Source organism: Hyperoodon ampullatus (genome assembly GCF_949752795.1).
Source record: "Hyperoodon ampullatus genome assembly, chromosome: 11".
NCBI classification, from domain to species: Eukaryota; Metazoa; Chordata; class Mammalia; order Artiodactyla; family Ziphiidae; genus Hyperoodon; species Hyperoodon ampullatus.
The window spans coordinates 40,142,729-40,165,631 of NC_136924.1; the positions used below are offsets into that span (position 1 = coordinate 40,142,729).

The 22,903-nt window shown below is 54.6% G+C and overlaps 1 protein-coding gene across 1 annotated transcript in view; it reads right to left on the minus strand.

The window, feature by feature from the left end:
• Nucleotides 1–2,164: 2,164 nt before the first annotated feature.
• The window catches only part of SHISAL1 (shisa like 1), a gene marked incomplete at both ends in the record, with an annotated part of 36,564 nt that continues 15,825 nt past the window's right edge, over nt 2,165–22,903 (minus strand). The window contains one exon of the mRNA XM_079715334.1: nt 2,165–2,230. Within this exon, the coding sequence (XP_079571460.1) occupies nt 2,230 (1 nt within the window). The remainder of the gene's footprint in view (nt 2,231–22,903) is intronic.

Sequence of the window (22,903 nt, forward strand, 5' to 3'; positions counted from 1 at the left end):
CATATAAACCTGTGTGAGTAGAACTCAGGCCCCCAAAGAGGTCCCCATCCTAATCCCCAGAGGTTGTGAATGTGGCCTCACGTGGTGAAAGGGATTCTGCTGGTGCGAATGAGTCGAGGGCCTTGTGATGGGGAGACTGGTTACCTGGCAGCACAGGCTGGACTCCTAGCTCCACGACTAGCCAGATATGTGACTCTGCGCAAGTCACACTACCTTCCTGAGCCTCGGTTTCCTCACCTGTAAATAGGGGAAATAGGGCTAGGGCTGTTGGGAGAGTGAAGTGAGACTAGGCATAGAAAGTGCTTGGACAGTGCCCAGCCCAGAAGGGATACCCCATCACAGCAGCCCTAACTCTGGCCTTTCTTGGGATTAGGAAGGATCTTCCATGTGGGCATGGGGTCATCACAAGGGTCCTTAAAAGAGGGGGGAAGGACGGTCAGAGTCAGAGAAAGAGATGTGAGGATGGAAGCAGAGGTCAAAGGGATGCCATCAAAGGAAGGGCCCACACGCCATGGAACACAGGTCACCTCCACAAACTGGCAAAGCCCAGGGAACAGATTCGGAACCTCCAAGGAACCAGCTCTGTCAGCACCTGAATATTAGGGGTTCATAAGGCTCATTTTGAACTTCTGCCCATCAGAACTATAAGAGGATAATTTGTGCTGTTCTAAGCCACTGAGATTGTGGTCACTGGTTGCAGCAGCCACAGGACACCTGTACGACACCCAAGAGAAATGTGTTCACCCATTCACCAGAGTACTTGGCTGTGAATGTTCAGAGCAGCTTTATGGATAATAGAAACAACCCAAATGTCCTCAGCAGGTAAAGGGATAAGCAGAGTGTGCTGCATCCATATGATGGAGTACTACACAGCAGTGAAAAGAATAGGCTCTTGACATGCCCAACAACATGGGGGAATTCACCTCATAGATAAAATGTTGCGTGAGAGACACTGACCCCAGGCCCCACACCAGCCAATTCCAGCCTAGGAACAGCCCACGGTTGGGCAAAATCACTCAGGGGCTGGACGTCAGAGGAGTGGTGTTGAGGGGACACGAGGAAGCCTTCTGAGTGTTGGAATGTTTCAATTTCAGATTGAAATTCACCAAGCTGTAGCATCAAGATGGGCACTTTATATACTTCAACTGGGAAACAGTGACCAACCTCAGGAAATGAACCTCTGGCCTCACCTTGCATGCCCCAGTGACGGGGAGCTCACTACCTAGTGAGGAAAGCAGCTGGGCTGTGGAGGGAGGCTTCCTGGCAGGAGGCTCTTCCTCTCCTGAGCCCGTAACCTGCTTCTGGCCTCCTCCTCCCCCTGCTGCCAGCTCGGCCTCGGGGTCCTTCACTCTAGTCCTGCAGACACGGTCAGGCTCCACGAGCCTCAGAGCAATCAGGCTTCTCTGGATCAGGGCTTCCTTCCATCCTCCCCTGCTTCAGGCGAGAGCTGCCTGGAGCGAGGCAGGGCCCAGGCCCCTGGGGTCCCATCAGACTGCTGTCACCCGCTGTCAGTCACCTGCTAAGTGGGGACTTTGTGAGGCTCCCAGGAAGCAGAGCGTGTGAGAACACCTCCCTCGCAGAAAGCACTCAGGGCACGGATGTCCTGTGAAGTGGGCGGGGAAAGCGTTTCACAAAAGGGACGTTAGAGACCCTCTAGGAAATTTTTATTTTGCCTTTAGCAAGACAGCTTGTTGGGCCTCTAGACGGATGAAGAGGGGCAGTGATCCAGGTGCAGACGGAGCGGCTGAGCAAGGGAAGGTGCGTGTGTGTGTGTGTGTGTGTGTATGTATGTCTGTGTGTGTGTGTGTGTCAGTGTGGGATGTCTGGGTGTGTGATGTGAACAGTGTCTGTGTGTGTGTGTGTGTGTGTGTGTCAGTGTGGGATGTCTGGGTGTGTGATGTGAACAGTGTCTCTGTGTGTGGTGCGTGTGTATGTGTGTGTGCTGGGGAGGCTTTGGGCTAACTGGGTCCCCCTTGAGCCCTGGCACCGTGGAGGTGCTCCCAGCAGAGGGTAAAGAACCCGACCATGGAATCAGTTTGCTTCTCACTGGCTGTTTGACTTCGAATGTGCCAGCGACCTCTCAGAACCTTAGTTTCCACATCCGTAAAATGGCCAGAAAACACCTGTCCTGAGAGGCCGTGGTGCAGGTGAGACGGGCGGCGCTCTCCCAAGTGCCCCTCGCACCCCAGCTGTGGGTCATCAGGTCTCCAGGAAAAGCGAGAGGTCTTGTCTGTGGACAAATTAGAATGATTTGGGGTCATAAGGCACTGCTTCATTTTAAAGAATCTAACGTGAAACCTCACTTTCTTCCTGAAGAGAGAAGCCGGCTGCGTAAAAGGCCAGGCGGATGGGAAGGAGAGATGATGCCTTTGGGTGTCAGACAAGCCGTCGCCTCCGTGTGTTTGCAGGAGCCGCTCACTGTGTCGCGGGACGGACACGGGGCATCGTGGAAGCAGCGGGCAGAGGGCCGGGCATTCGGTCCTGGCATCTGAGGCCAACCCCGCTGCTCCAGGATCCCCCGTCTTCAGCCTTCTGGGCTCCGTCTGCCTCGGGGGCTGCTCCTCCCCAGACTCCTTTGCCGGTGTCCCCTGGTCCCTTCCCCCACACTTAGTCCTCTCCCCAGGTGACTTCCTGGCCCCTTCACGACATGATTCCGTGACAAGCCCCCTTGGCCAAATCCAAGCTGGGATTCAACCCAGGTTTTCTTCCGAGCTCCTCCCCGACTTGTGGGCGGCACCGATATCACCCCATCCACGCTCACAGGCACCTCAGACTGCAGACACTCCACAAGGCTGATCCCCAAAGCCACGCCTGCCCCTGGGTCCCCACCTTGGAAAAATCCCACCAGCATCTCCCCAGCAGTTCAGGTCTGAGTCCGGGACACAGTCTTTGGAGCCCCTCACCCCCACCCAATCCACCAGCTGGTCCTGTGGGCTGTCTGCTTCCTTCTCTGCTCCTGCCACAACCCAGCCTGCAAGACAGTGCCAGCCTCTGCTGGACGGCCAGCTCCCTTCCCCACTCACTGCCAGGGGGAGCTTTTAAAAAGGCACCTGTCCCTCTCCTGGAGGGCTTCCCCGGTCCCAGGATCAGGAAGCCCACTCCTCACCATGGCCCTGCACATCAGGCACTCCCTGCATCTCCCTTCCCTCCCCTCCTGTGCTCCCTTTTCTCCCCACACTCCTGCACCTTGACTTTCCTTCTGGTGCATAAATGTACCAGCTCACTCTGCCTCAGTGCCTTTGCACATGCCACTCTGGGGCCTGGAATGTTCCCCGATCCCACCTCAATCTCCTCCAACCTTGTCAGCTCACTCTTTTCCATCCTAAAGGTCTCAGCTGCCCAGAGAGGTAGGAGCAAAATACAGAGGGCCATGAATGCTGAGCCGAGGGCCCGTCCTTATCCTGCAGGCCACAGGAGCCTCAGAAAGGCTTATGGCTGAGGAGGGCTGCCCAGGTGCCTCTGCAGATGCAGGGCTGAAGGCTGCTCTGGCGGGTGGCGGGAAATAGAGGAGGGGTCCATGGGGAGCTGTGCCTGGCTCTGGGGGCATCATTGTTGAAGCCCAGCATGTACCCTTCCTGCCTGTACCCTTTACTCTTCTGCCTGGTGGCATTTCTCACAGAGCTCTGGGTCTTTAAACCTCTACATCTTAAAGGTTAATTTTTAATGTTGCTTTGGTAAATATTTGATGCTGCTGCTTCCACAGGCGCTCTGCATTCTACATTAAATGCCATAAGGTGCTCCAGACTTTGTCCTTTTCATTTGCAGCTTCTGTCCTTAACTCCCCCCTCCTCCTGCTCTACAGAAAGAAAGACTCTCTCTTTGTTTCCTGCTACGATCTTTTCAAAGTGCTTTCCACATCCGTTCTTGTCCCCTATGGGCGTCTGCATTAGCCAGGTAGAAGGTCAGAGAGGTTCTAAGTTGAAAGGCACCGTAGAAGCATTCTGTCCCTTCCCTCGACTTACACGAGGGGACAGTAAAGCTCGGGGAGGCACAAGGCTGCCCAAGGTTAAACAGCAAGCCAGTGGCAGAGGGGGTTGAACGAGCAGCCGTGACGCCCAGCCCAGGCTCTGCTCTGGGCCCTGGGATCCCAGTAGGACTCAGACTGTCCTTGTTTTGCTCAGTGCAGTGGGCACAGATGTGACAACAGACCACATGGTCCTGGCTGTGATGGGAGCATGGAGCAGGGGGAGAAATCCTCCAGAGGATGGAGGGAGGTGAGTGAGCAGGGCTTTGAGGGGTGAGTAGGAGCTCGTGGGGAGCTGGGGTAGGGAGCCCAGTGAGGCCAGGCTTGGGTGAGCATCTCACAGGCACAGACGGAGTCTGATCCATTCTGTGTCCTCAGCCCTGGCCCGGGGCCCAGGCTTTGGTCCAAAATCTCTGGGAAATTAATGTGCCTCCTTGCTCCAGGGTGTTTGCACCTTGCCCTTGGCCATCCATGGCTCCTGGTCCCCTGGCCCTGGCACCATCCATGCCTCTATGCTCCCTCAGTCTGGGCGCTGACCTGGCCCCGTTCCTATTTTACTGCACCCCTGGCTGCCTCAGGTGCCCTGGCCTCTCCCCGCCGCCCTTCCCGCTGCCCTAGGGTCAGGACAGAGGTGGCAGGAGGGGGCTGAGGCTCGGGCCAGGGACACACCCAAGCATATGAACGTGCACACAACACACACGATACACACGTGTTCACACACTATGCCCAAACTACACACCTGCACTTCACACGCACTATATGCTACACAGGTACACTACAGTCACACTACGTACACAAGCCACACACACAGACTGCACCCTCCTACCCACGTTGTACACACACACACCCCTAGTCTTGGCCTTTCCAGGCAGGCTTCACAGCCAGGGAGGAGGCCATCTCTCAAGGGCAACATGTCGTGAGTCCGCCTGCCCTCCTGGGGCCTCCCTCTGCCCACCTGGCTCACACCTGGCCCTCCTGGCGCCTGCATCTCTGCAGCTCTCACGATGCATGTTCCCCTTTACGCGCCCCTCCACCCCGCAGCCCCCGCCCCGCCTCTCCTCTCGTGTGTCCTTCTGGGCTGTGGCCACACGCGTGTCACCCACGTCACACCCCACAGTGGTCCTTGCCGCTCCCCCTCTCCCGTCTCCCCACATCCACTCCCTCTGTAGGTCCCGCCTAGTCCACCTCCAAGATACTTCTGAATCGGTCCATTGCTCCCCATCACCACCCCCCAGCCTCTACCGTCCTGGTCTCTTCCCCGGGGCACAGCGGCGGCCTACGCTCGGCCTCCCTGCCTCCACTCCCGCCTCCCACTCTAAGCCCTGCCCGGGCCATGGATGGGGGAGCTCCCACCAAACTCCCATCAGACCAAGTCGCCTGATGCTGAAAGCCCTCCACCCACCCCACGTTTTCCTTAAACTCACAGACACGCTCCCTCCCGTCACGAGGCCGCTAGCTGTGAGTCGCACCATCAGCCGGAACAGTGGCTTTTCATGAAGGAGCGGGCAAGGCTCCATCAAAGGCACACAGCCATGGGGGCACATCTGGAGGTGAGAGACGTGACCCCTGGAGTCATGTAAGTGATGGTGCCGGTCAGGGTCACAGGGACACAGCCACTGGGGTGCTATTGTAGCGACTGGTGTGTCCACACTTGGGGGCAGGGAAGGTCCAGAAAGGGGCATCAAAGGTTCGGAGGAGGGTCACTCAGAGGTGCTGGATGGGAGAAGGGAGCCCATTTGCAGGGGGGCTGGGAGCCAAGTGACAGCCGAGGGGCCTGGATTCATAGAAGGCTCTGGCATTCTACCAGCTCCCCAGGACGTGTCTGCGGGGTCTGCTGGCCTGGGGACAGCGGTCAGGAAGGAGGGCTGGACACAGACGACAAACCTGAAGACAGATGGGGGCCCCAGGGTGCCTCTGCAGCCGTGTCTCCCTGGCTCTGAGACCACCAGGGCCGGGGATGGCTGTCTCCAGCCTCCCAAATTTCAGACAACTCTAGCCGGCCTCACCAGGGAGTGGGCTCTGGGATGTGAAGACCCTAGGGTGACCAGGCCACAACAGGACAAGCCAGCACCCTATCCCCCTGTCTCGTCTCTTTGGATGAGTTGTGACATAAACCCTCGGCAAACTCCAGCTGAGCAGGGGGCATTTGGCAGGGAGCTCTTTTCCCACCCACAAAGTGAGCAGAGACAAGGAAAGGGGGTCCTTTGGGGGTCTTTCCTATGAGTGGGGTGCTGGATTAGGTCCTCTGCACACCCTCTCAGATTCCGTCTTCACTATCCACCCCCATGCCAGGTGGGGATTATTTGCTCCCCCACCAATGTCTTCGCTGCAGCTCAGAGAGGTAAAGCAACTTGCCCAAGGATGCACAGCTGGGCAGCCCAGAACCTGGTGCCAGCCCAGCCCAGGGGACTCCCAGGATGCAGCACCCAGAGATTCCCAAAGCCATGTTCTCAGACCTCAGGGCAGGATGGAACCACTCCCAGATCTCGCGGCCAAAGTGACCTGGCAACGGGCTCTCCCTAGCACCCTGTGGGTGCCTTAGAAACAACTGGAAGACCATCCTGGAAGGCTCTGGTGAGGAGCGGGGGAGCGGGTGCCCTCTTGGCCCACAGGCAAGTGCAGGTTTCCGTCGTTCCGACGGGGCTGGAGTGCTCACATTGGGAGACATTTGCTGCACCAATGAGCATCTATTCTTGGAAGCAAATATTTTAGCAGCTAAAGCCAGAGTGTTAATGGCGGGGATGGGGGAGCAGGATAAAGAAGGAAAGCTTCCGTGGTCCCCCCTGACCCACACCGATGGAGATAAATTCCTTCTTCCCATGCTCCCTGGCTCTTGATCTGGGAGCTGGGCCTGGGAAGAGCCCTTGAAATAAAGGGTCTGGGGGAACATAACAGTCATCAGCCCAACCACGATTTCCCTCCCTGGTGACCCCGCTTTCTCTGGTTACACCTGCTGCAGCCCAGAGGGTGATTCTATGGGATTCCTGTCAAATTGACATAAAGGAGCATCTTCCTTTCTTGGGGGTAATGATCCCTGAGATTCGCCCAGGCCTGCATGGAAACATCTCTTTGTTAATTGCTCAGGCGAGCTGGCATCTTTGTTTACACAGTAGCTACCGCAGTTACTGGGTTAGGGAATTTTAATTGATTTCAAACTTGGGAGCTGGGTGGGCCGTGTGGGTCTCCTCCAGGCTGGGTGGCCAGGTGCGAGGGCAGGATTGCAGGAGCCCCTCCCAGGGTTTGAGCGGCCGCCTGGCAGTGTGCCCCTGGGAATAGGGGTGCCACGGGGCTGATCTCCTGCTCTGTTGCCCTGATGCCCCCGTTTTCACAGACAAGCAAACAGGCTTGGCAGGAGCTAGTGACTGGCCCAAGGTCACAGGGCCTGTGGATCTGGTTGGCTGGACCCAAGGCCCTCACTCCCCACCTCCCCACCCCTGCCCTGGCTGAGCTGCATCCTGGGCCCAGAGACAGTGGGTCTAGTTCATTCTGGAAGCGCATTTTCAGTGATTTTCCCAAAACCTTCCCTGAGGTATATTCTCCCTATGGCTGAATACCTTGATTTTCCAGGCAAAGCAAGTGGAGGGCCAGGATCAATTTCCTGCCCATCACCGGCCAGCGTTCCTTGCGGGCAGGGCTGATCCTGTCTCATCTTTCTACCCCCAGCACTTAGCACAGCCGTGACCTAGTGCCAACCTTAGATAAAGTACTGGTTGAATAAATGAGGGAGTTAAGTGTGCCCAAGCTGCAGCTGCACAGCAATGCAGACTGTTTCAGGAAAGGAAGAGAGCAGGATGGAGCTGGAGAGTTTGCAAAGGGATGTCCAAGATGTTTCCTCGGGGTCTGAGACCCAGATGTGTGACAGGGAGGGCTGACCAGTCTCTCTGCCTTCCCACCCCCACTGATTTCTCCATGCCCAGAAGAACCAGGATCTGGAAAGGGTGGATGAATCTCCCTCCAGAATCACCTTGCTTCTTGTCCCAGCTACTGCTGCCCGGGATGCCTGCCTACGGCTTCACAAGCACCTAAGAACATGTTTGCTTCTCCACAGTAAGGGGCACAGACCACTGGGGCAGGCAGATCATTGGAGGTGCCATCTGAGCCATGCATAGCGATGAGCTAGTAAACATTTAATGACCTGTTCTCCGGCGGTGGGGGGGCGGGGAGCCCTGATTTGTAGCATTTGCTGCCCATTCCCATGGTGTAAATACTGCCAATATGATGTAGCTGATGGCAGAGTTGGGGAGAGATGGGTGGTAGCCACCATCATGCACGTTTGCATTACACAGATACAACAGACCTAAAACCTCAAGAGCATAGAAAGTAGCCAATGTAGCATTGCAATTAGGAAGTGAAGAGTTTCAAGTATCTATTACCTTTGTGTTTAATAAAATTTATTTAATTGGAAGTTTATAACATTGAATTTTTATAGTGGTTTAACTACGGGCTCTGAAAATTTCTCAGAATTTAACTACCAGTGCTGCTGAGGTGGCCCCAGCAACTCTTGGATATGTTTATGGATTTGTTTTATGTGTATTAGGAAAAATGTAACTTTTTTTAAAATTGAAGTATAGTTGATTTACAATGTTGTGTTAATTTCTGGTGTACAGCAAAGTGATTCAGTTATACATATGTATTCTTTTTCATATTCTTTTCCATTATGGTTTATCATAGGATATTGGATATAGTTCCCTGTGCTCTACAGTAGGACCTTACTGTTTATTTTATATATAGTAGTGTGTATCTGCTAATCCCAAACTCCTAACTTACCCCTCCCCACCCCTTTCCCTTTTGGTAACCAGAAGTTTGTTTTCTACGTCTGTGAGTCTGTTTCTGTTCCATAAATAAGTTCATTTGTGTTGTGTTTTAGATTCCACATGTAAGTGATATCATATGGTATTTGTCTTTCTCTTTCTGACTTACTTCACTTAGTATGATAATCTCTAGATCCATCCATGTTGCTGCAAATGGCATTATTTTGTTCTTTTTTATGGCTGAGTAGTATTCCATTGCATACATATATCACGTCTTCTTTATCCATTCTTCTGACTATGGACACTTAGGTGGCTTCTGTGTCTTGGCTGTTGTAATTAGTGCTGCTATGAACATTGGGGTGCATGTATTTTTTGAATTAGAGTTTTAGTCTTTTCTGGGTATATGCCCAGGAGTGGGATTTCTGGATCATATGGTAGGTCTATTTTTAGTTTTTTAAGGAAGCTCTATACTGTTCTCCATAGTGGCTGCACCAATTTACATTCCCACCAACAGTGTAGGATGTTTCCCTGGAAATATGTAAAGATATGATTGCTTAGAGCAAGTTTGAGTTTTCTAACCAAAAAAATGGCTTGATTTAAGATCAATTAAAAATGTGGTAAGTAAATAGTACAGGGAGAGAGATACACAGTCAAAAGGAACACCTAGCAGCTGAAATTTGGGAAAGAAATGTTGTTGATGGAAATGGCTTCAATTATCACCTGTCTTGGGGGCACAGTAAAATAAGTGGGCAACCCGCAGGAGAGGAAATACAATTAATTAACAGATGAAAGGAAAGGTGTTCAACCTCACTAATAATCAAAAAAATGCAAACCCCCGTGCTGGAGAGGGGGCTGTGAAATGAGCATCCTCAGAAGATGCTGGTGGGTGACAGTCCCTTTGGGAATGAGGCTGGCACCTATATAAAGAACCATAACACTGTCACACCCTTAGACTCAATAATTTGCCGGCCTGGAATCTATCCAGAGGAAATAATTCAGAAAAGGGAAAACCATAAACACTTAAAGGTGTTTGTCGCCGCCCCTGATTTTCTAGAGTATGTGCCTCCCCTGCAATGTTTTTTTGTCACAGTAAAAAAACTGTAAGCTGTATAAATGCCTTGTTGTAGGGGAATGGCTAAATTAATGCCAGCATATGGAATCTAGACTACTTGGGAGCTGCTAAAACGATATTTAGAAAAATTAAGTCAAAACCACAGGACAATGGCTAATTTAATGTTAAGTGAATAAAATTAGAATGCAAAATGATGTGCACAGTCGTTCCCCGGCCATAACCATGGGGGATACGTCCCAAGACCCCCAGTGGGTACTTGAAACTTCAGAGAGAACCAAACCCTACTTATATTATGTTTTCTTCTATACGTACATACCTGTGATAAAGTTTAATTTAGAAATTAGGCACAATAAATATAATAAGGCACATTTAACAACAATGACTAATAATAAAATGGAACAATTATAACAATACACTGTAATAAAAGTTATGTGAGAGTGGTCTCTCTCTCTCTCTCTCAAAATACCTTATTGTACCAATTTAATGTCTTTTCCATCTTAATGAAGCACTTATGAGGCACTGTGGCCATTACTTTTGCAGTTTGAGGTGTGACAGCAAAACTAGCACAAATTTCTTTTTCCTTTTTCACAGCGTCACGGGTAGAAGATTCGTTCTTGCCGTAGATCTTAGCAAGATCTTAGCTATTTTTCTTTCCACTCTGAGAACTTTCATCCTTTCACTTAAAGGATCCACTTCGTGGCTTCCCTTTGGCACAATTGACGTGTCAGCATCGCTGCACTTGCTCCAAGAGGCCGTGATTAAGTAGATAAGGGTCACTTGAACACAAACCCTGTGACACCACAACTGCCCATCTGATAACTGAGAGGGTTACTAAGTGACTGATGGACAGGACAGCCTGGGCAACGGGATGTTTCACATCCGGGGCAAGATGGCATGAGATTTTATCACACTACTCAGAATGGTGTGCAATTTAAAACTTACGAATTGTTTATTTCTGGAATCTTCCATTTAATATTTTCAAACCGAGGTTGACCGCAGGCAACTGAAACCGGGTAAAGGGAAACTTTGGATAAGGGAGAAACACTGTACATCATTATTGGAAGAGTGTAAAAGCACGTGCATAAGAAAGCAGAAAATGCGAAACACCTGTGCGTGTTGGGGGGTTCTGTAGCTTCTCTTGTCTACCTTTACTCTTTGCACTAATAACATACCAATAATTACGATGACCATTTACGGAGGCCCCTATCACATGCTGGGCCCTGTTCCAATCCTCTCAGTCGCCCCGCAGGGTCGGTCTACTGAGTCCATTTTACGGATAGGAGAACTGAGGCTCAGAGAAGTGAAATAATTTGCCCGAAGTTCCCCCCTAGCAAGCGGAGGCACCATCTGAACCCCAGGTCGATACTGCGTCCAGACCAGAGAGGGCTTGGTCTGCCGGTGCCTGGAGCCCCAGACCTCATGCTCTTTTGGAGGACCCTCAGGGCCCTGCCCCAGGGATGGGTGAGGCCTGACTTGCACAGGGAGCCTGTCATCAGGTCCAGCATGGGGCTGGGTGCTTTGTGAGCGCCATCTCAGGGTGTAGCTCTCACAGCAGGAGAAGTACCGGGGGAGACCCTGCTTCCCATTCCAAGAATGCGGGCTTTGGAGTCAGCTAGACCTGGGTGTGAATTCTGGCTCAGCGGCTGTGCAGCTCTGGGAAAGTTGCTAACTCTCTCTGAGGCTCAGTTTCCTCCTCCATGCACAGAGTCAGGGTGGCCAAGCTGGGGACGTGAACTGGCACCGTCTGCTGCAGCTGCTTAGCTCACCAGTTCCTCAGGAAATGGGAGCTCCTTTTATTAACAATAATGATGCAATTCACTCATCGGTCTGACATTTACTAGGTGCCTAATATGTGCCAGGCTCCGGGAAGATGCATTGACTCAACACTTATTTATTGAGCGCCTACTTCTAGGTGCTGGGAGCACGACTGGGCGCGAGACAGACCAATCCCAGCTCTCCCAGGATTCCTTACAGCAGAGGAGACAGCAGACAAGAAAGCAAACACAACAGGGGTGGTGAGCTCCATGTAGAAACCGAAAGAGAAAAGGGGGAGTAGAGGGGGACGGTGGGGTGGGAAGGCTGTTGCTATCTTATAAACCTTGGCCAGGGAGGGCCTCTTGGAGGAGGGGACATCTGGGCAGGAACCTTGTGGAAGAGAGAGAGAGCAAGCCATGCAAATATCTGGGAGGAGAGCTTTTCAGGCAGAGGGAGTGGCAGGTGCAAAGGCCCTGAGGTAGGGGTGAGCTTGGCAAGCTCCGGGAGCCGCAGGGAGGCCAGAGTGGCTGCATCAAGTGGGGGAGAGGAGGGCAGAGGGGCTGGGGAGGGGTGTCAGGTCAAGCTGTGAGCCAGTGAAAGAATTTTCTCCCCCAGTGAGAAAGGCATCGGTGGGTTCTGATTCACGTTTGAAAGGGCTCGTTCTGTTGCTCCATGTGGTTGGGGGGTGGGGGTGGGGGGTTGGGAGGCAGAGGATAGAAGCAGGGAGGGAATTAGGAGGCGTTGTCTCGACCCTGGTGAGAAGATGGACTGGAATGGTTGGTCTTGGGAGAGGGGTGTGGAGGGAGGGTTCTGGGCTCGTTCAGGTATCGCTGACAGGACATGTGAAGCGGGAAAGAGAGGGTGGGGTCAGCTTGGCTCCAAGATTCTGTCCCAGGGAGACGGCGGGAGGGGGCGGGGGTCCCTGGATGTGCTCGTCTGTCGGCTGTGTCTACTGAACATCCGGGTGAGTCTGGAGACGCGGGTGGAGACAGACCCGGGGTCAGGTGCCGGGGGACAAGACTGTAAATGTGGGCCGGGTGGGGTTCCCGGGGGTGGGGGGTAGAGATGGGAAGAAGAGGCTCAAGGAAGGGCCCTCCAGTGTCTAAGGCTGCAGAGACGAGGAGGGGAGCAGTGAAGTGGACTGAGGTGAGGTCAGTGAGAGGCCGGGAGCTATGAGGGGGTAGTGCCCAGCACCCGGGGCTCCCCACTTTTCCTCAGCCTTTTCCCTCCTCTGGGACGTTGCCAAGCTGCTCTCTCTGCCCTTTCTCCACTTCCAGAAAACTCCTACTCATCCAATGAAACCCTTCCTTGTGTTGATCGCTGTCTGGTACTCAGCCGAGAGGGCTGTGGACCCTGGGGACAGCTGACTGCCATCTTCAACACTGCGGAAAGCCTGCCACACCTCGATGTGATGCCGGGGAGAAATGAAAAACATTTGTACAGCAGTTTCTATATGTCAGGCTCTTCCCACGTCTCATTTAGCCAGACAGCACCTTGTGAGGCGATTTTAATCACCCTGCTTTCCAGGTGAGGGCAGTTTGGCTAAATCAGGTGCTGGAGGTCCTCTGGCCACCAAGAAACAGGGGAGCAAGATTTGAACCGAGGTCTGCCAGCCTCCAAGAGCCTCTGCCCCTCACCACTCTGCTTCCTACCTGTAAAGAAATAGAGTTTCGTAGCAGGTGGAGTTGTTCAGACGCTGGCAGCTGGCTTTGGAGGAGTGAGCCCTCCATCCCTGGGTAGCACACACCTGGGCAGGGATGGTTAGGGGGTTTCAATGCCAGCACCGGAAACCCTCTCATCCTGGAGGCCAAGGGACCGGGGCACGAGAAGAGCGTTGCTCTGAGAGGTGGGAGGTCAGAAGCCCCCAGGTAGCCAGAGACACAGAAGTGGGTCATGGAGTGACAGACCATCTCTCAAGGCACAATGAATGCAGCCATTAAAGCACTGCTCATGAAAACTTCTCAATAACGCGGGCAGCTCGCCATGACATAATGTTGAATTAAAAACCCAAGACACACAATTTTCTGGGCGAAGGCAACAGCTATAAAGCGAAATGATGCTCTGATGACAAGAGAGGGCTGGAGGGGAGAAGGGGCTGCGTTTGGTGGTGAGGCCATTTGGTCCATTCCTCGCGTGCTCTCCACCGAGCATGGGCAATTTTATGATGGAAAATTTGGCATGAAAAGAAAGGAGACTGTCACGGCTACTTGGTGGAGGGCTGAGGTGGAGGAAATTATAATCAAGACCAGAGATAAGGGCCCCCGTGCTCTGGCTCCAGGCGGCCCTGCCTCTCCATGCATCTCATCATCCCCTCCCAGAGAAGACCCTAAGCCTTGGGCAGGGAGGGGGCGAGATGTTGCAGGAATTGCCCAGGTCACATGACTCAGGAGGGCAGCTGTGGGATTTGAACTCTGGACTGCCCGTGGCTTTCCCTCCAAACTGCTTCATCCACCCCCTTCCCTTCTGCTCCAATATCACAATTTACTCCTTGGTATGAGTGGGAAAATCCACCAGCATGGTCCCTTTGGACGTGGGCTGGTTGGTTCTTTTTTCTGGACCCTGGAGACTGGTGCCTTCAAGGGCTGGGTTGGGGTCTCTGTTGGGGTTTATCACCCTCGAGGAAGGGAAAGAGCAGAAAAAGAGAAGGCCTTGAGCACCGGAAGACTTTCTGGGGGGCGTTTCTGGCCTCTTGTGGAATATTATTAGCAAAGGGGGTTTCACTAGAAAAAGAATCTATCTGATAATTCTATCAGAGAAAAGAACCCTGAGTCGCACTCTGTTCCTGGACAGCTGCTCCCTTCGGAGACCTCGCGGGCCTGACCCCTCACCTGGGCCTTTGCACGTGCTGTTTTTCCTACCAGCAGCACACTCCCAGCTTTTTTTTTTTTTTTTTTCCTAACTCTTACTCATCCTTAAAGATCATTCCAGCCACCACCTCCTCCAGGAAGCTCTCCCTGATGCCCAGGATGGGCAGGTGTCTCCTCTGGTTTCCCTTTGATCAGATCTGATCACTCATTTCCACTGTCTGCACCTGAGTCAGTCTGACTGTGTGTCCAGGTGCCCAACTCAGAGACTGGTGCAGGATAGGAGTGGGGGAGATTGGCTCCCATCCCTGCCCCTCTCTGGACCAGAATTGGACCCTACACCCTATCTTCCTCCTGGCCCCTCCCCCTGCCCTTGGCTCTGCCCTGGCTGGAGCCTGCAGCAGGGAGCTGCTCCCTGCCCAAGGCTTCAGGGGCATGCAGAGGCCCTCAAGCTCTGTCTCCTGACTCCTGCCTTCTTCTCTCATCCGGCTCCCTGGCCAAGGGGACCAGGCTGAAGGCCCGGCCCTGACAGCCTGGGGTGGAGCACACTGCCTGGGTTCAAGTGCTGAGTCTGCAGGTGACCAGCTGGGTGACCTTGGACCAGTTACCTAACCTCTCTGTGCCTTCGTTGTCTTGTCTGTAAAATGAGGATTTGTCAGATAAGTGTCTGGGAGCTGGGAGGGATGCATTGAATCAAGCAAACGAAACTCATTCTTATGTTCTATTGGGGCTGGAGCAGGAACACAGGGCACCCGATCTGAGTCCTGGAACGACACCCGGCTGCACCCGTGCTCAAGGGTTGCTGTTATTTTAAATTCACTTCCCAGCACCAAACCCAAGCGTTCCCTCTTGGGCTAACGGCCCCGCCCCCGTACCCCCATCCCCCTGCGGGCTCTACTCCACTGAGAAGTCTGGCTTTCTGCCCTCTCCGGGGTAAGGAGGGACAGGCCAGCTGGTGAGGGGCGAGGGGACATTCCCCAGGAATAGCATCAATGCTCCCTGCAGCCCTACTGTGTGCTCAGCCCTGGGCTGGGTCTTTCCGTGTGCCCTCCTTCACCTCTCATCACCACTGTCCAGAGTAGATACTGAGACTCAGAGAGGGCCAGCGGCTCATCTGAGGACACACAGCACATGAGGCCTCTGGTCTGGACTTTCTGTCACCCCTCATCCCTCCTGGTGCCCCCTGGTCATGGAGCAGCACTAATGAACAAACACTCTCCTGGGTTTTCACCAAAGCCATGTGAACAAGATGAAAATAGGGAGAGCTGGCATAGGGTGCCTTCCTGTATCAACTAGGCCGGGTGGGAGGAAGCCAGGGCCCAGCCGGGAAGGACAGGGGTCGGAGGGGACAGGGCCAGAGTGTCCTGATCCAGCTGGAAGCCCTAAGCATTTGAAACTCCAGCCCCACTTGCGACATTCACTGTTTTCTGAATTCTGATCACGGAGGCCTCCTTGGTATTTGATGTGATGCCAAGGAAAGAAGATACCTGGTCCTCTCCCTTTGTCTCCTAATTTTCTGGAATTTCTCGCTGTTGGCTGGTGTCCCTGCAGAAACCACACACCAGAAACTCTGGCCGCAGAGCCAGCAAAAAAGTGACGCCTGGGATCTGCCAGGGGGGAGGCTCTGGGGTTGGGTGAACTCCAGGGACCCCACGGGGAGGCACAGATGAGTTCTACAATGAGCTGGGAGGGTTCTAGGTGGGGGAGGGAGGAGGTGGGAGGGTGATGGGCTGAGAGGGGAGCCCCCGAACGAACATCAGGAAAGAATGTCTGGTTCTCCCACACGAAATCTGCAAAAGTCACGTGATCTCAAGGGTCACCGGGGCCTTTTTTCAAGCTGCTCCTTCTGTCCGAGGTGACTTTTCCATTGTGTGCCAACCAGGTGACCTCCCCTTACCTCCTCAGGTCTGGTGCAACATCGCCTCCTCTTCCAGGAAGCATGCCCTGACTCCTCCCTCCCCTGCAGTTCATCGTGGGCTCTTCTGGGTCCTCTGGGCACTTCATGTTACTGTGGCTGTTCTCTCAAGCGATGGGACACTTCCTTGCAAACAAGCCCCTCCCTAGCTGGAGGCTTTCTTGGCTGGCCACGTGGACCAGGGGGAGCTGCTCCTCTCCTGACCAGGGGGCCAGGAAATTCAGCATCCCCCCTGGACTCCAGAGCCAGCCCCCCAGGCCTCCAGGGCTCCTTCTGCCAATCTGGGTCCTGAAGTCAGGCAGCTTGCCCTACAGAGAAGCTCCCAGCTCTAACGGCCGTGGCTCTGTCCTCTAGTCAAGGGCTGGTCCCCAGACTGGCAGCATCAGCATCTCCCAGGAGCTTGTCTACAAATGCAGAATCCCAGGCCCACGCCAGACCATGCACGTCAGAATTTGCAAGTTTAACAGGACCCTGGGGGATTGAATACCCATTAAAGTTTGAGATACACAAACAACCCCCTTCCCAGGCCCAGTCAGGATTTTCCCTTGGGAAGGCTTGGGGGCTGGGCAGCCTCCTGTCTCTCCTCCAGTCACCACCCCATCTCTCGCTCCCCACCCAGCCCTCTAGGCCTGACCAGGGACCCTGACCTCAGGGAAGGTTTTGAAGGATGAATAGGAGTTCCTCAGGGAGACATGGAAGAAGAGCATTCTGGGAAGAGAACTGTGTGCAAAAGCAGGGAGGTGTGAATCAGCAAGAGGTGGAGGGGAACCAGGCCTCGAATGGAAGGTGTGAGACAGGGATGAGGGATGAGGTGGGAGGGGAAGACTGCACAGCTTTCCTTGGTGGGGAAGATAGAAGCCCCTGTAGTCCTAACTTGCTGTGGGGTGTGAGGCTCTGAGGTTGGCAGGGGCTGTGGCAGTTGGCTCAGGGACGTACTTAGTTCCGAGAGACTTTGGACTAGGGAGACCCTGGCTTAAGTCCATGGACTTACTGTGTGGCCGTGGGCAAGTCACTTAGCCTCTCTGGGCCTGTGTTTGCTCATCTGTAAAAGGGGATGGTAAAGCTGTGCAGCTCAGTTCCCAGGGTGGGAATTACAAGGACCAAGGGAAATAATGATTGGTGGGGGAGAGGGAGTCTAAACTGTAAGTGTAACCATGGTTCCCAGTGCTCGACTTGCTCCCGTGTGTCTTAGAGGGAGGTGAGCAGCAGCCTGAGGCTTCAGAGAGAATGAGATGGGCTGGGGAGGGCCTTGGGGGCCAGGTTAGGAGCTGAGACCCTCTCGGGGGATGGGGAGGTGGGACAAACCAGAGGGAGTGAGGCAGGACAACGGGGGGCTGGGGTCCTGGGAGGGTAGCCAGAACCTCATCTGGTCCTGAGACCTCCCTGTGAGGTGAGGCTGTGATTGTCCCCATTTTACAGATGAGGAAACCAAGGCTCAGACAGGTCTTGAGGAGTCAAGCTGCGATTCAAAGCCAGATGTGTCTGACCTGGAGCCCCTGCTTGCTCCCCTGGGCCCGTAACAGTGACAATGATGCACACAAGCGTCGAGGCAGCTGGGATGACACCGTGCCTCGGGGACCCCTCTCCCTGAAGCTGCAGTGAGGACCCTGGGTGGTACCACACCCCAGGCCGCTTCCCTTTTCTCCTTTAGCTCCACTGCACCCCTAGGGGGGCTCTAGCAATAAAGCACACAGCCTTAGGGTTAGGGTTAGGGTTAGGGTGACGTGGCAGGGCTGACTCCAGCTCTGTTGCTGCTGCATCAATCAGATGACATTTGCTGAGCACCTACTATGTTCCCTGAACACCAGAGACAAGATGCCTGCGGTGGGCATAGGTTCCAGCCCGGGGGAACTGTAGCACAATAATAGAGATGTGATTCACCAGGAGGTAGACCCGGAACTGGGGCAAAAAGAAAGTCAGGTGGAGGGAGAAGCAGGGGAGGGCGGAGGGAAGGGGGAGCACAGCCCGGAGTTGCCCTCCTGCCGCCTGGGAGCCGGCAGGGGTGCGACGAGGGCCGAGGTGAAACGTTCTGTAAGCTCGGGAGAAAACCAGAGCGTGTCAAGTGAGCAAGGGAGACATTATGAGCAAAAGAGCAGGACACCTTGTCACCACTTTCCGGGAGGCAATGAGCCACGGAGGTGCGGGCACCAGGGGAGACTGAGTCCGTGGGATTTTAGCAGAAAACTTTGCAGTCTGAGGTCATTATGTTCTAAACGAAGGGAAAGTCAGCTTCTCCGTGAAATTAACTGAAAGCGGCTGTGCTTCATCCCCTCAGACCGCACCTCCCCACCCCCGGATCCAGGCCGGGTCCATAACTCAGTGACTGTGGGCTCCGATGGCACCACAATGCCATCCCGAGTGGTGATGCAGTTTGGGCCTGGCCCTGCCAGGCAGCAAGGAAATGGCGTTTCTGGTGATGGGGATGGATGGAGTGTGGGTCTGCGGGGACCACGGAGGCAGGCACTGCTCTGAGATGCAGCGCCCCTGATGCACGACCTCTGATACTGCTCTTTAAGTGGCAGCTTGGGGGCTGCCTCAGTCCACCCGTCACCGGAGAAGCTTTTGACGAAGAGGTTCCTTCCGCCTCCCGTGGATGAGGCCACCTCTCCAGAGGCTCTGTGAGCCTCAGCAGAGAGGCCATTGGCCCTGGGGTGGGACCCTGCATCAGTCGCCCCTTCACTGGCTGACCTGGGCAAGTCAATGAACTCCTCCGAGCCCCCCAGTTTCCACATCTGAAAATGGGGCTCAACAGCCCTACAAAACAAGCAGCATGTGGCTGGCCTGTGTGGGGCACGGGGTGAATGCTGTTCCCGCCCCCCCGCATCAACCCTGGCAGGGCAGGACCCCTACCACGTTTATTTACCCAAATGTGAAATGATCTCAAGAATCGCCGGCACTTGAGGACCAGGTACCAGGCCTGTACAAGGATCAGCCCATTTAATTCTCAGGATGATTATGACCCCTGGTATTTACATGGGGAAACTGAGGCAGGGCCGGTGGAACGGCCTGCCCGAGGTCGCAGAACCTCCTAGTGGCACAGGTGGGCCTTGAACCTGAGACATCTGACTCCCGGCCCAAACACACGTGCTGCTTCTGATAATGCCGACAACAATGATAACGCTAAAAATATCCACTTAAGAAGGCTGATGGCTTTATGGTTGACTGGTGCCAACCTGGCTGACGGAGCCAGTGATGGGCGCCTGGCACATAGTCACCACTGAACAACGGCCACTGCCTTCTGCTTCCTGTCCTCTGATCTTGTTTCTTTCTGTGTCTCTGTGCCCTGAGCGCCTGACACTGAGTAGATCAATGCCAGCTGCCTGGAGGAGGGTGCAGGGAACAGCGCCCACAGCCTCCTTCGTGGGTTTCTGAGTGTTTGCTGAGCCCTGCCAGGTGCCTGGCCCCTCACAGGACTCAGCTGGGGGCGCCGAGGTCAGCCCAGTCCAGTGCCAGGTATCCAGGTCTAGTACCTGCTCCCAGCTGCTGGACCGGGCAGCTGCAGCATCCTTGAGTCTCCCCTCCGGGGTGCCTATGATAAGCCTCCTGCCTCAGTCTCCCCTGGAGTCGTTCAGGGCTGGATCTTGGCTCCAGAGTTCCCCATCCCCAAATAAGGGCTCAAAACAGGCATGTGGAGACCCCAGAAGAGGAATGCACCTCGTGATGGGGACTCCGGGAACCAAGGTGCTAAGTGTGCATTTGCAGCCCTCTTCCTCCCCGGCCCCTCTTCCAAGAGGAAGAACTCTGGTCCTGCTCCCCAGGGAAGAAGCTGGGCCCTGAGCCAGGAATGGAGAAGCCTCCAGGAGCTGGAGAAGCCGGGATCATCCACCTAATACAGAGCTGGGATGGGGGGAGGGGAGAAAGAGAGAGGGGCCACAAGGCTGAACAACAGCGAGAGAGAGAGAGAGAGAGAGAGAGAGAGAGAGAGAGAGAGAGAGAGAGAGAGAGAGAGAGAGACCCTTGGGGAGTGGCTGATGGGATCCGTGCTCAAAGATACGCATCTCAGTGACGCCCCGGGGCTGGAACATGGGTGTTTGGAAGATCCAGGTGACAATTTGGAGTAAAGCAGCACAGACGCTAGCTCTTGTTCTGGGAGAAACACTGATTACAGCCCTCCTGCCCCGACTCTCCCCCCTCCCCCCCCCCCCCAGTTTGACATCACACATGACCACACCCACCACCGCACCTGGTCTCAGACCTCCACCTGCCTGAGAAGCCCCACCTCCCCTCCTGTCCACAAGGCAAGGCTTGTTTAACCTCAGACTCCTGGAGCCCACGGCCTGGCTGTGCCCCTCATCCCGCCTGCGCCCCCACCCCCGGGCTGTACCCCATCATCCTATGACGGTTACCCATGTCTTCACTTGCCCCACTTGCTTCTGTGTCCCCAGCACCCAGCACAGAGCCAGGGTGGGGTAGTGGCTGCTTGGGAAACTTCAGCCAAACCAAACAATGTAAGGGAAGACAGGTACACACTCGGGAAGGGGAGAGATTCCTGCCGGCACAGAGGGCGGGGAGCTGGAAGCAAGGGGCAGTGGGGCAGGAGCTGGAGCCAGCTGTTCACCCCCCTCCACCCCCATCACGTACTGACCCTACTGGCTGGGCTCCTCGGGAAAGCTTCTCCGTGCTTCCAGCACTTAGCCCCAAGGGTCGTAGTGAGAATGAAAGCATGCCAACAGGGCCCAGAACACAGCAAGTGCTCAGCAGATGTTGCTGGAACCATGGGCGCCCACCAGGAGGCCCAGCGAGGTGAAGGTCTGCTCTGGTCTCAAAGTCCATCCCCTCTCCCTTCAGCTGGTAAAAGGAAGCCCAGGGCTTCCCTGGTGGCGCAGTGGTTGAGAGTCCGCCTGCCGATGCAGGGGACGCGGGTTCGTGCCCCGGTCTGGGAAGATCCCACATGCCGTGGAGCGGCTGGGCCCGTGAGCCATGGCCGCTGAGACTGTGCGTCCGGAGCCTGTGCTCCGCAACGGGAGAGGCCACAACAGTGAGAGGCCCTCGTACCGCAAAAAAAAAAAAAGAAAAAAAAAGGAAGCCCAAGCAGGAAGTCCCCAGCCCAAGGTCACACAGAGCATGGAGGGAAGGACGGGAGCTGGGCGGCACCTGGGGATCCCCTAACCCCCATTGCGTCCTTGCACGTTCCTGATGCTCGTTCTTGTACGAAGACTCATATGGTGATGGAAACCCCGTTCTGAGTCTGCCTGTATGAGAACCAGGAGGACACAAAGAGGCTCTGAGCTCGGAAATGAAACGTCTATCTGTACAGAGGGCAGAGCCCGCGGGCTGGGAACCCAGCCTCTCATGAAGACGCCATGAACCCAGACTTTACGTGCAATCCCAGCAAGCTTGCATGCTCTTTTCCCTCCATAACTGATGTCCTTGAACCCCATCTGGATCGCACAGCACAGGGCCTGGTACACAGTGGGTGCACAATGTGTACAGTATGGAAAGGGGGAGACCTCAGAGACAGGCAAGGGTCAACAGCAAGGGAAACTGAGAACTGTTAGGACCAGACGCAGCGACTCAGAAATGGACCAGCGTGGTCACTTTCCGTGCAAGCAAACCACCCCGGGTTCTGCAGGCAGGACAGCAACAGCCCCTAAGGGCCGGCTCACATCACCGTCTTGTCAAGAACATGGCAGGGGGTGGGGGCACCTTTGTTTACATGGTAGAGTCTCGGCTCTCAAAACACTTGGTTCCTGGTAATGAAGTTTTCCAGTAGTTCTCAAACTGTAGAGCCTACAGGCATCACCCCCAGAGATGCCTGGTTAGGAGGCTCTGGCTGAGACCCAGGAATTTATTTTGACAAGCACCCCAGGTGTGTCTGCTGTGCGAGACCCACATTCCAGGAGACCACACCTTTGGGGCAGAGCCAACAGCTGTTTCATGGTCTGTAGCTTTGGGTGGGCTTGTGTGTCCCCTCCCCCCCCCCCCACCTCAAGGTGAAGAGCTGCCTCTCCTCCACCCATCACCTCCACACCACCAGGAGGCTGGCTCGGGGGCCCCGCCCAGAGGACCCGCTCAGTCCACATTTGTCCAGCTGAGCTGAGCAAGGCTGCGTCTTTGCCTCCTGCATGATAGTTGGGGTAATTATTAGATCAGTAAGCACAAGCTGATTTAAGTGTATCTTATTAATTATTTAAGTCGTTCATTATTGAAAAGGTCGCTCTCTGTTAGCTACTTAAACGATCATGAACTAGCTTGGTTGCATCTCCAGCAAGGAAGGAGCAATGGTTAACTGAGCACCTACTATGTGCCAGGCATTTTGTTTGATCCTCAGGACAATCCCAGGGTGGCGGGAGTGGGGGAGTGCGTTCTTACTCTCCCCTGCTTCACAAGGATTGTAAGGTTAAGAGGGTGAAGGAGATTGCCTGAAGTTACAGAGCTGGTAACTGGCAGAGCTGGGACTTGAACCTGGGTTGGGTTGCCTGCAAAACTCATGGCTTGGCAGGGATCACTGTGCTGTAGGTTTTTGTACCTGGATCTTGCAGGCTGGGCTCAGTACTGTGATGTCCTGGGATGATGTGCCCCGTGCCCTGTGTGCCCATGACTGCAGCTCAGCCCCTGCAGAGCAGCTGAACCTTACATCCGAGCCCTGGACTTGAGCATCTGCACTCAGCCTGGCTCCTGCCAGGGGCTGATGCCTGTTCT